The following is a 13,104-nucleotide window of genomic DNA, read 5'->3' as shown; positions in this document are numbered from 1 at the left end:
CAGATCACTGTTATCTACAGAGAGGGACCACAACCATCACACAACCATCACACAACCATCACACAACGTTCTATCAGATCACTGTTATCTACAGAGAGAGAGAGACCACAACCATCACACAACGTTCTATCAGATCACTGTTATCTACAGAGAGAGAGAGACCACAACCATCACACAACGTTCTATCAGATCACTGTTATCTACAGAGAGAGAGGGACCACAACCATCACACAACGTACTATCAGATCACTGTTATCTACAGAGAGAGAGAGACCACAACCATCACACAACGTTCTATCAGATCACTGTTATCTACAGAGAGAGAGAGACCACAACCATCACACAACGTTCTATCAGATCACTGTTATCTACAGAGAGAGAGAGACCACAACCATCACACAACCATCACACAACGTTCTATCAGATCACTGTTATCTACAGAGAGAGAGACCACAACCATCACACAACGTTCTATCAGATCACTGTTATCTACAGAGAGAGAGAGACCACAACCATCACACAACGTTCTATCAGATCACTGTTATCTACAGAGAGAGAGACCACAACCATCACACAACGTTCTATCAGATCACTGTTATCTACAGAGAGAGACCACAACCATCACACAACCATCACACAACGTTCTATCAGATCACTGTTATCTACAGAGAGAGAGACCACAACCATCACACAACGTTCTATCAGATCACTGTTATCTACAGAGAGAGAGAGACCACAACCATCACACAACCATCACACAACGTTCTATCAGATCACTGTTATCTACAGAGAGAGAGACCACAACCATCACACAACGTTCTATCAGATCACTGTTATCTACAGAGAGAGAGAGACCACAACCATCACACAACCACAACACAACGTTCTATCAGATCACTGTTATCTACAGAGAGAGAGACCACAACCATCACACAACCACAACACAACGTTCTATCAGATCACTGTTATCTACAGAGAGAGAGGGACCACAACCATCACACAACCATCACACAACGTTCTATCAGATCACTGTTATCTACAGAGAGAGAGGGACCACAACCATCACACAACCATCACACAACGTTCTATCAGATCACTGTTATCTACAGAGAGAGAGAGACCACAACCATCACACAACGTTCTATCAGATCACTGTTATCTACAGAGAGAGAGGGACCACAACCATCACACAACGTTCTATCAGATCACTGTTATCTAGAGAGAGAGGGACCACAACCATCACACAACCATCACACAACGTTCTATCAGATCACTGTTATCTACAGAGAGAGAGAGACCACAACCATCACACAACGTTCTATCAGATCACTGTTATCTACAGAGAGAGAGACCACAACCATCACACAACGTTCTATCAGATCACTGTTATCTACAGAGAGAGAGACCACAACCATCACACAACCATCACACAACGTTCTATCAGATCACTGTTATCTACAGAGAGAGACCACAACCATCACACAACGTTCTATCAGATCACTGTTATCTACAGAGAGAGAGAGACCACAACCATCACACAACGTTCTATCAGATCACTGTTATCTACAGAGAGAGAGACCACAACCATCACACAACCATCACACAACCATCACACAACGTTCTATCAGATCACTGTTATCTACAGAGAGAGAGAGACCACAACCATCACACAACGTTCTATCAGATCACTGTTATCTACAGAGAGAGAGGGACCACAACCATCACACAACGTTCTATCAGATCACTGTTATCTACAGAGAGAGAGAGACCACAACCATCACACAACCATCACACAACGTTCTATCAGATCACTGTTATCTACAGAGAGAGAGAGACCACAACCATCACACAACCATCACACAACGTTCTATCAGATCACTGTTATCTACAGAGAGAGAGAGACCACAACCATCACACAACGTTCTATCAGATCACTGTTATCTACAGAGAGAGAGACCACAACCATCACACAACGTTCTATCAGATCACTGTTATCTACAGAGAGAGAGGGACCACAACCATCACACAACGTTCTATCAGATCACTGTTATCTACAGAGAGAGAGACCACAACCATCACACAACGTTCTATCAGATCACTGTTATCTACAGAGAGAGAGGGACCACAACCATCACACAACCACAACACAACGTTCTCACTAGGACTGTGATTGTGTAGCTTGTCCCACCTGGCTGCATTGTGATGAACGCTCTGACAGGAAGTCAACGTTAGGTCAGGTCTCTATACTTACTGACAGGAAGTCTCTTTTCTGGACCAGAAAGGTAAATGACACTTCTTTACTCACCGACCTTACAGACTATCAGGTTTAATGTTACCTCACAAAACACAGTAAAACAAACACGTATCCGTTTAATGAGGAGTGTTAATCCACCACGTTAGACAGTAGAGACTAATGTATTAATGAGGAGTGTTAATCCACCACGTTAGACAGTAGAGACTAATGTAGTAATGAGGAGTGTTAATCCACCACGTTAGACAGTAGAGACTAATGTATTAATGAGGAGTGTTAATCCACCACGTTAGACAGTAGAGACTAATGTATTAATGAGGAGTGTTAATCCACCACGTTAGACAGTAGAGACTAATGTATTAATGAGGAGTGTTAATCCACCACGTTAGACAGTAGAGACTAATGTAGTAATGAGGAGTGTTAATCCACCACGTTAGACAGTAGAGACTAATGTATTAATGAGGAGTGTTAATCCACCACGTTAGACAGTAGAGACTAATGTATTAATGAGGAGTGTTAATCCACCACGTTAGACAGTAGAGACTAATGTATTAATGAGGAGTGTTAATCCACCACGTTAGACAGTAGAGACTAATGTATTAATGAGGAGTGTTAATCCACCACGTTAGACAGTAGAGACTAATGTATTAATGAGGAGTGTTAATCCACCACGTTAGACAGTAGAGACTAATGTATTAATGAGGAGTGTTAATCCACCACGTTAGACAGTAGAGACTAATGTATTAATGAGGAGTGTTAATCCACCACGTTAGACAGTAGAGACTAATGTATTAATGAGGAGTGTTAATCCACCACGTTAGACAGTAGAGACTAATCTATTAATGAGGAGTGTTAATCCACCACGTTAGACAGTAGAGACTAATGTATTAATGAGGAGTGTTAATGAGGAGTGTTAATCCACCACGTTAGACAGTAGAGACTAATGTATTAATGAGGAGTGTTAATGAGGAGTGTTAATCCACCACGTTAGACAGTAGAGACTAATGTATTAATGAGGAGTGTTAATGAGGAGTGTTAATCCACCACGTTAGACAGTAGAGACTAATGTATTAATGAGGAGTGTTAATCCACCACGTTAGACAGTAGAGACTAATGTATTAATGAGGAGTGTTAATCCACCACTTTAGACAGTAGAGACTAATGTATTAATGAGGAGTGTTAATCCACCACGTTAGAGACTAATGTAGTAATGAGGAGTGTTAATCCACCACGTTAGACAGTAGAGACTAATGTATTAATGAGGAGTGTTAATCCACCACGTTAGACGGTAGAGACTAATGTAGTAATGAGGAGTGTTAATCCACCACTTTAGACAGTAGAGACTAATGTATTAATGAGGAGTGTTAATCCACCACGTTAGAGACTAATGTATTAATGAGGAGTGTTAATCCACCACGTTAGACAGTAGAGACTAATGTATTAATGAGGAGTGTTAATCCACCACGTTAGACAGTAGAGACATGTATTAATGAGGAGTGTTAATCCACCACGTTAGACAGTAGAGACTAATGTATTAATGAGGAGTGTTAATCCACCACGTTAGACAGTAGAGACTAATGTATTAATGAGGAGTGTTAATCCACCACGTTAGACAGTAGAGACTAATGTATTAATGAGGAGTGTTAATCCACCACGTTAGACGGTAGAGACTAATGTATTAATGAGGAGTGTTAATCCACCACGTTAGAGACTAATGTATTAATGAGGAGTGTTAATCCACCACGTTAGACAGTAGAGACATGTATTAATGAGGAGTGTTAATCCACCACGTTAGACGGTAGAGACAAGGAAATATGTGGAGGTCATTGACGACGTCTGAGAAATATTCATATAAATGTCATTAAATGATTAAGCCATGATATTTCGCTGTCAGAGATAACTTGAGGAATGACGTTCCAGACTGACCTTTAGTCGACACAGCCCTGTGGCGTGTGGTTGGAAATCCCCCTGTTTATACTGAGCTACAGTTGTATAACAGTCTAGGTTCCCTTCCTCTTCAATGAAACAATGAGATCACCGTTACTATCAGATAGAGACTACCATCCCTCCTCCAGGTCTCTATCAGATAGAGACTACCATCCCTCCTCCAGGTCTCTATCAGATAGAGACTTAATCAACCATCCCTCCTCCAGGTCTCTATCAGATAGAGACTACCATCCCTCCTCCAGGTCTCTATCAGATAGAGACTACCATCCCTCCTCCAGGTCTCTATCAGATAGAGACTACCATCCCTCCTCCAGGTCTCTATCAGATAGAGACTTAATCAACCATCCCTCCTCCAGGTCTCTATCAGATAGAGACTACCATCCCTCCTCCAGGTCTCTATCAGATAGAGACTACCATCCCTCCTCCAGGTCTCTATCAGATAGAGACTACCATCCCTCCTCCAGGTCTCTATCAGATAGAGACTTAATCACCCATCCCTCCTCCAGGTCTCTATCAGATAGAGACTACCATCCCTCCTCCAGGTCTCTATCAGATAGAGACTACCATCCCTCCTCCAGGTCTCTATCAGATAGAGACTACCATCCCTCCTCCAGGTCTCTATCAGATAGAGACTACCATCCCTCCTCCAGGTCTCTATCAGATAGAGACTACCATCCCTCCTCCAGGTCTCTATCAGATAGAGACTTAATCAACCATCCCTCCTCCAGGTCTCTATCAGATAGAGACTTAATCAACCATCCCTCCTCCAGGTCTCTATCAGATAGAGACTTAATCACCCATCCCTCCTCCAGGTCTCTATCAGATAGAGACTACCATCCCTCCTCCAGGTCTCTATCAGATAGAGACTTAATCACCCATCCCTCCTCCAGGTCTCTATCAGATAGAGACTACCATCCCTCCTCCAGGTCTCTATCAGATAGAGACTACCATCCCTCCTCCAGGTCTCTATCAGATAGAGACTTAATCACCCATCCCTCCTCCAGGTCTCTATCAGATAGAGACTTAATCACCCATCCCTCCTCCAGGTCTCTATCAGATAGAGACTTAATCAACCATCCCTCCTCCAGGTCTCTATCAGAGACTTAATCAACCATCCCTCCTCCCTGTCTCTATCAGATAGAGACTACCATCCCTCCTCCAGGTCTCTATCAGATAGAGACTACCATCCCTCCTCCAGGTCTCTATCAGATAGAGACTACCATCCCTCCTCCAGGTCTCTATCAGATAGAGACTACCATCCCTCCCCCAGGTCTCTATCAGATAGAGACTACCATCTCTCCCCCAGGTCTCTATCAGAGACTTAATCAACCATCCCTCCTCCATGTCTCTATCAGATAGAGACTACCATCTCTCCCCCAGGTCTCTATCAGATAGAGACTTAATCAACCATCCCTCCTCCAGGTCTCTATCAGATAGAGACTGAATCAACCATCCCTCCTCCAGGTCTCTATCAGATAGAGACTGAATCAACCATCCCTCCTCCAGGTCTCTATCAGATAGAGACTACCATCCCTCCCCCAGGTCTGTATCAGATAGAGACTACCATCCCTCCTCCAGGTCTCTATCAGATAGAGACTACCATCCCTCCTCCAGGTCTCTATCAGATAGAGACTACCATCCCTCCTCCAGGTCTCTATCAGATAGAGACTTAATCAACCATCCCTCCTCCATGTCTCTATCAGATAGAGACTACCATCCCTCCTCCAGGTCTCTATCAGATAGAGACTACCATCCCTCCTCCAGGTCTCTATCAGATAGAGACTACCATCCCTCCTCCAGGTCTCTATCAGATAGAGACTTAATCACCCATCCCTCCTCGAGGTCTCTATCAGATAGAGACTTAATCACCCATCCCTCCTCCAGGTCTCTATCAGATAGAGACTACCATCCCTCCTCCAGGTCTCTATCAGATAGAGACTTAATCAACCATCCCTCCTCCAGGTCTCTATCAGAGACTTAATCACCCATCCCTCCTCGAGGTCTCTATCAGATAGAGACTTAATCAACCATCCCTCCTCGAGGTCTCTATCAGATAGAGACTTAATCAACCATCCCTCCTCCAGGTCTCTATCAGATAGAGACTACCATCCCTCCTCCAGGTCTCTATCAGATAGAGACTACCATCCCTCCTCCAGGTCTCTATCAGATAGAGACTACCATCCCTCCTCCAGGTCTCTATCAGATAGAGACTACCATCCCTCCTCCAGGTCTCTATCAGATAGAGACTTAATCAACCATCCCTCCTCCAGGTCTCTATCAGATAGAGACTACCATCCCTCCTCCAGGTCTCTATCAGATAGAGACTTAATCAACCATCCCTCCTCCAGGTCTCTATCAGATAGAGCCTACCATCCCTCCTCCAGGTCTCTATCAGATAGAGACTACCATCCCTCCTCCAGGTCTCTATCAGATAGAGACTTAATCAACCATCCCTCCTCCAGGTCTCTATCAGAGACTTAATCACCCATCCCTCCTCGAGGTCTCTATCAGATAGAGACTTAATCAACCATCCCTCCTCCAGGTCTCTATCAGATAGAGACTACCATCCCTCCTCCATGTCTCTATCAGATAGAGACTTAATCACCCATCCCTCCTCGAGGTCTCTATCAGATAGAGACTTAATCAACCATCCCTCCTCCAGGTCTCTATCAGATAGAGACTTAATCAACCATCCCTCCTCCAGGTCTCTATCAGATAGAGACTTAATCAACCATCCCTCCTCCAGGTCTCTATCAGATAGAGACTACCATCCCTCCTCCAGGTCTCTATCAGATAGAGACTACCATCCCTCCTCCATGTCTCTATCAGATAGAGACTACCATCCCTCCTCCAGGTCTCTATCAGATAGAGACTTAATCAACCATCCCTCCTCCATGTCTCTATCAGATAGAGACTACCATCCCTCCTCCAGGTCTCTATCAGATAGAGACTACCATCCCTCCTCCAGGTCTCTATCAGATAGAGACTTAATCACCCCTCCCTCCTCCAGGTCTCTATTAGATAGAGACTTAATCAACCATCCCTCCTCCAGGTCTCTATCAGATAGAGACTTAATCAACCATCCCTCCTCCAGGTCTCTCTCTCTGTATCAGAAGGGAAGTGATCAGTGTTTAATTCAGTTTAACCTACAGCCGCTGACTGACACACACACACACACACACACACACACACACACACACACACACACACACACACACACACACACACGATTCTGTTCTAAAAGTGTATCAGAGTTGAGTCAGAGGTTTCCTCTGTGGGCCTTAACCCCCTCAGTCTGTTCCACTTTAACAAACACACACAGACTGACTGAGATCTAGAACCCGGTCAGTCTTGATGAGGTCTAGAACATGGTCAGTCTTGATGAGGTCTAGAACCCGGTCAGTCTTGATGAGGTCTAGAACACGGTCAGTCTTGATGAGGTCTAGAACCCGGTCAGTCTTGATGAGGTCTAGAACCCGGTCAGTCTTGATGAGGTCTAGAACACGGTCAGTCTTGATGAGGTCTAGAACACGGTCAGTCTTGATGAGGTCTAGAACCCGGTCAGTCTTGATGAGGTCTAGAACCCGGTCAGTCTTGATGAGGTCTAGAACCCGGTCAGTCTTGATGAGGTCTAGAACCCGGTCAGTCATGATGAGCTCTAGAACATGGTCAGTCATGATGAGCTCTAGAACATGGTCAGTCTTACTGCGGTCTAGAACATGGTCAGTCTTGATGAGGTCTAGAACACGGTCAGTCTTGATGAGCTCTAGAACATGGTCAGTCTTGATGAGGTCTAGAACATGGTCAGTCTTGATGAGGTCTAGAACATGGTCAGTCTTGATGAGGACTAGAACATGGTCAGTCTTGATGAGGTCTAGAACATGGTCAGTCTTGATGAGCTCTAGAACATGGTCAGTCTTGATGAGGTCCAGAACATGGTCAGTCTTGATGAGGTCTAGAACATGGTCAGTCTTGATGAGGTCTACAACATGGTCAGTATTGATGAGGTCTAGAACATGGTCAGTCTTGATGAGGTCTAGAACATGGTCAGTCTTGATGAGGTCTAGAACATGGTGGGTCTAGAACATGTTCAGTCTTGATGAGGTCTAGAACATGGTCAGTCTTGATGAGGTCTAGAACATGGTCAGTCTTGATGAGGTCTGCAGAGCTTAACACACACTCTCACACACACACACACACACACACACACACACACACACACACACACACACACACACACACACACAGTCTTACTTAGGTCCAGAACATCGTCGGTCTTGATGAGGTCTTCGGAGCGTGTGAGAGGAAGCTGCGTCTCTGGTTCTCCCTGCAGCTGAAGAGATAACGATCTCAGCATGAAGAAGACACGGATGGCCTGTAGAGGGAGAACCACACGGGTCACCAACATACTACACGGATGGCCTGTAGAGGGAGAACAACACGGGTCACCAACATACTACACGGATGGCCTGTAGAGGGAGAACAACACGGGTCACCAACATACTACACGGATGGCCTGTAGAGGGAGAACAACACGGGTCACCAACATACTACACAGTGGCTGGTTCAGTGGGTCTCAGTCGGTACAGAACATCCCTCCCCAGGTCAGCTGGTACAGAACATCCCTCCCCAGGTCAGTCGGTACAGAACATCCCTCCCCAGGTCAGTAGGTGGTACAGAACATCCCTCCCCAGGTCAGTCGGTACAGAACATCCCTCCCCAGGTCAGTCGGTACAGAACATCCCTCCCCAGGTCAGTCTGTACAGAACATCCCTCCCCAGGTCAGTAGGTGGTACAGAACATCCCTCCCCAGGTCAGTAGGTGGTACAGAACATCCCTCCCCAGGTCAGTCAGTACAGATCATCCCTCCCCAGGTCAGTAGGTGGTACAGAACATCCCTCCCCAGGTCAGTCGGTACAGAACATCCCTCCCCAGGTCAGCTGGTACAGAACATCCCTCCCCAGGTCAGTCGGTACAGAACATCCCTCCCCAGGTCAGTCGGTACAGAACATCCCTCCCCAGGTCAGTCTGTACAGAACATCCCTCCCCAGGTCAGTCTGTACAGAACATCCCTCCCCAGGTCAGTCTGTACAGAACATCCCTCCCCAGGTCAGTCTGTACAGAACATCCCTCCCCAGGTCAGTCGGTACAGAACATCCCTCCCCAGGCCAGTCGGTACAGAACATCCCTCCCCAGGTCAGGTGGTACAGAACATCCCTCCCCAGGTCAGGTGGTACAGAACATCCCTCCCCAGGTCAGGTGGTACAGAACATCCCTCACCAGGTCAGGTGGTACAGAACATCCCTCACCAGGTCAGGTGGTACAGAACATCCCTCACCAGGTCAGGTGGTACAGAACATCCCTCCCCAGGTCAGTAGGTGGTACAGAACATCCCTCCCCAGGTCAGTAGGTGGTACAGAACATCCCTCCCCAGGTCAGTAAGTGGTACAGAACATCCCTCCCCAGGTCAGTAGGTACAGAACATCCCTCCCCAGGTCAGTAGGTGGTACAGCACATCCCTCCCCAGGTCAGTAGGTGGTACAGCACATCCCTCCCCAGGTCAGTAGGTGGTACAGAACATCCCTCCCCAGGTCAGTCGGTGGTACAGAACATCCCTCCCCAGGTCAGTCGGTACAGAACATCCCTCCCCAGGTCAGTCGGTACAGAACATCCCTCCCCAGGTCAGGTGGTACAAAACATCCCTCCCCAGGTCAGTCGGTACAGAACATCCCTCCCCAGGTCAGTAGGTGGTACAGAACATCCCTCCCCAGGTCAGTAGGTGGTACAGAACATCCCTCCCCAGGTCAGTCGGTACAGAACATCCCTCCATAGGTCAGTAGGTGGTACAGAACATCCCTCCCCAGGTCAGTAGGTGGTACAGAACATCCCTCCCCAGGTCAGGTGGTACAGAACATCCCTCCCCAGGTCAGTCGGTACAGAACATCCCTCCCCAGGTCAGTAGGTGGTACAGAACATCCCTCCCCAGGTCAGTAGGTGGTACAGAACATCCCTCCCCAGGTCAGCCGGTACAGAACATCCCTCCCCAGGTCAGTAGGTGGTACAGAACATCCCTCCCAAGGTCAGTCGGTACAGAACATCCCTCCCCAGGTCAGCCGGCACAGAACATCCCTCCCCAGGTCAGTAGGTGGTACAGAACATCCCTCACCAGGTCAGTAGGTGGTACAGAACATCCCTCACCAGGTCAGTAGGTGGTACAGAACATCCCTCCCCAGGTCAGTAGGTGGTACAGAACATCCCTCCCCAGGTCAGTAGGTGGTACAGAACATCCCTCCCCAGGTCAGTAGGTGGTACAGAACATCCCTCCCCAGGTCAGTAGGTGGTACAGAACATCCCTCCCCAGGTCAGTAGGTGGTACAGAACATCCCTCCCCAGGTCAGTAGGTGGTACAGAACATCCCTCCCCAGGTCAGTAGTTGGTACAGAACATCCCTCCCCAGGTCAGTAGGTGGTACAGAACATCCCTCCCCAGGTCAGTAGGTGGTACAGAACATCCCTCCCCAGGTCAGTAGGTGGTACAGAACATCCCTCCCCAGGTCAGTAGGTACAAAACATCCCTCTCCCAGGTCAGTCGGTACAGAACATCCCTCCCCAGGTCAGTCGGTGTAGAACATCCCTCCCCAGGGCGGTCGGTACAGTACATCTCTCCCCAGGTCAGTCGGTGGTACAGAACATCCCTCCCCAGGTCAGTCGGTACAGAACATCCCTCCCCAGGTCAGTAGGTGGTACAGAACATCCCTCCCCAGGTCAGTAGGTGGTACAGAACATCCCTCCCCAGGTCAGTAGGTACAGAACATCCCTCCCCAGGTCAGTCGGTACAGAACATCCCTCCCCAGGCCAGTAGGTGGTACAGAACATCCCTCCCCAGGTCAGTAGGTGGTACAGAACATCCCTCCCCAGGTCAGTAGGTGGTACAGAACATCCCTCCCCAGGTCAGTCGGTACAGAACATCCCTCCCCAGGTCAGTAGGTGGTACAGAACATCCCTCCCCAGGTCAGTAGGTGGTACAGAACATCCCTCCCCAGGTCAGTCGGTACAGAACATCCCTCCCCAGGTCAGTAGGTGGTACAGAACATCCCTCACCAGGTCAGTAGGTGGTACAGAACATCCCTCCCCAGGTCAGTAGGTGGTACAGAACATCCCTCCCCAGGTCAGTAGGTACAAAACATCCCTCCCCAGGTCAGTAGGTACAGAACATCCCTCCCCAGGTCAGTAGGTGGTACAGAACATCCCTCCCCAGGTCAGTAGGTGGTACAGAACATCCCTCCCCAGGTCAGTAGGTACAGAACATCCCTCCCCAGGTCAGTCGGTACAGAACATCCCTCCCCAGGCCAGTAGGTGGTACAGAACATCCCTCCCCAGGCCAGTAGGTGGTACAGAACATCCCTCCCCAGGCCAGTAGGTGGTACAGAACATCCCTCCCCAGGCCAGTAGGTGGTACAGAACATCCCTCCCCAGGCCAGTAGGTGGTACAGAACATCCCTCCCCAGGTCAGTAGGTGGTACAGAACATCCCTCCCCAGGCCAGTCGGTGTTACAGAACATCCCTCCCCAGGTCAGTAGGTGGTACAGAACATCCCTCCCCAGGTCAGTAGGTGGTACAGAACATCCCTCCCCAGGTCAGTAGGTGGTACAGAACATCCCTCCCCAGGTCAGTAGGTGGTACAGAACATCCCTCCCCAGGTCAGTCGGTACAGAACATCCCTCCCAAGGTCAGTAGGTGGTACAGAACATCCCTCCCCAGGTCAGTTGGTACAGAACATCCCTCCCCAGGTCAGTAGGTGGTACAGAACATCCCTCCCCAGGTCAGTAGGTGGTACAGAACATCCCTCCCCAGGTCAGGTGGTACAGAACATCCCTCCCCAGGTCAGTAGGTGGTACAGAACATCCCTCTCCAGGTCAGGTGGTACAGAACATCCCTCCCCAGGTCAGTAGGTGGTACAGAACATCCCTCCCCAGGTCAGTAGGTACAGAACATCCCTCCCCAGGTCAGGTGGTACAGAACGTCCCTCCCCAGGTCAGTAGGTACAGAACATCCCTCCCCAGAACAGGTGGTACAGAACATCCCTCCCCAGGTCAGTCGGTGTAGAACATCCCTCCCCAGGTCAGGTGGTACAGAACATCTCTCCCCAGGTCAGGTGGTACAGAACATCCCTCCCCAGGTCAGTCGGTGTAGAACATCCCTCCCCAGGTCAGGTGGTACAGAACGTCCCTCCCCAGGTCAGTAGGTACAGAACATCCCTCTCCAGGTCAGTCGGTACAGAACATCCCTCCCCAGGTCAGTAGGTGGTACAGAACATCCCTCCCCAGGTCAGTAGGTGGTACAGAACATCCCTCCCCAGGTCAGTAGGTGGTACAGGACATCCCTCCCCAGGTCAGTTGGTACAGAACATCCCTCCCCAGGTCAGTAGGTACAGAACATCCCTCCCCAGGTCAGTAGGTGGTACAGAACATCCCTCCCCAGGTCAGTAGGTGGTACAGAACATCCCTCCCCAGGTCAGTAGGTACAGAACATCCCTCCCCAGGTCAGTAGGTGGTACAGAACATCCCTCCCCAGGTCAGTAGGTGGTACAGAACATCCCTCCCCAGGTCAGGTGGTACAGAACATCCCTCCCCAGGTCAGTCAGTACAGAACATCCCTCCCCAGGTCAGTCGGTACAGAACATCCCTCCCCAGGTCAGTAGGTGGTACAGAACATCCCTCCCCAGGTCAGTAGGTGGTACAGAACATCCCTCCCCAGGTCAGTCGGTGGTACAGAACATCCCTCCCCAGGTCAGTAGGTGGTACAGAACATCCCTCCCCAGGTCAGTAGGTACAAAACATCCCTCCCCAGGTCAGTCGGTGGTACAGAACATCCCTCCCCAGGTCAGTAGGTGGTACAGAACATCCC

At 48.7% G+C, this 13,104-nt stretch overlaps 1 protein-coding gene across 3 annotated transcripts in view; it reads right to left on the bottom strand.

The window, feature by feature from the left end:
• The window catches only part of LOC129845898 (protein CLEC16A-like), a 117,620-nt gene that overhangs the window by 20,140 nt on the left and 84,376 nt on the right, over positions 1 to 13,104 (bottom strand). For 2 of the 3 annotated variants that reach the window (XM_055913821.1, XM_055913822.1), the window contains exon 18: positions 8,453 to 8,573. In XM_055913821.1, the coding sequence (XP_055769796.1) occupies positions 8,453 to 8,573 (121 nt within the window). Of the gene's footprint in view, positions 1 to 8,452; positions 8,574 to 8,643; positions 8,715 to 13,104 lie in introns of those variants that run through there. The other variant, XM_055913823.1, reaches the window with a different exon arrangement.

Source organism: Salvelinus fontinalis, unplaced genomic scaffold, assembly GCF_029448725.1.
Source record: "Salvelinus fontinalis isolate EN_2023a unplaced genomic scaffold, ASM2944872v1 scaffold_0398, whole genome shotgun sequence".
Lineage (NCBI taxonomy): Eukaryota > Metazoa > Chordata > Actinopteri > Salmoniformes > Salmonidae > Salvelinus > Salvelinus fontinalis.
Note: the sequence above shows the minus strand (reverse complement) of the source record. Positions and strands in the feature narration are given on the sequence as shown.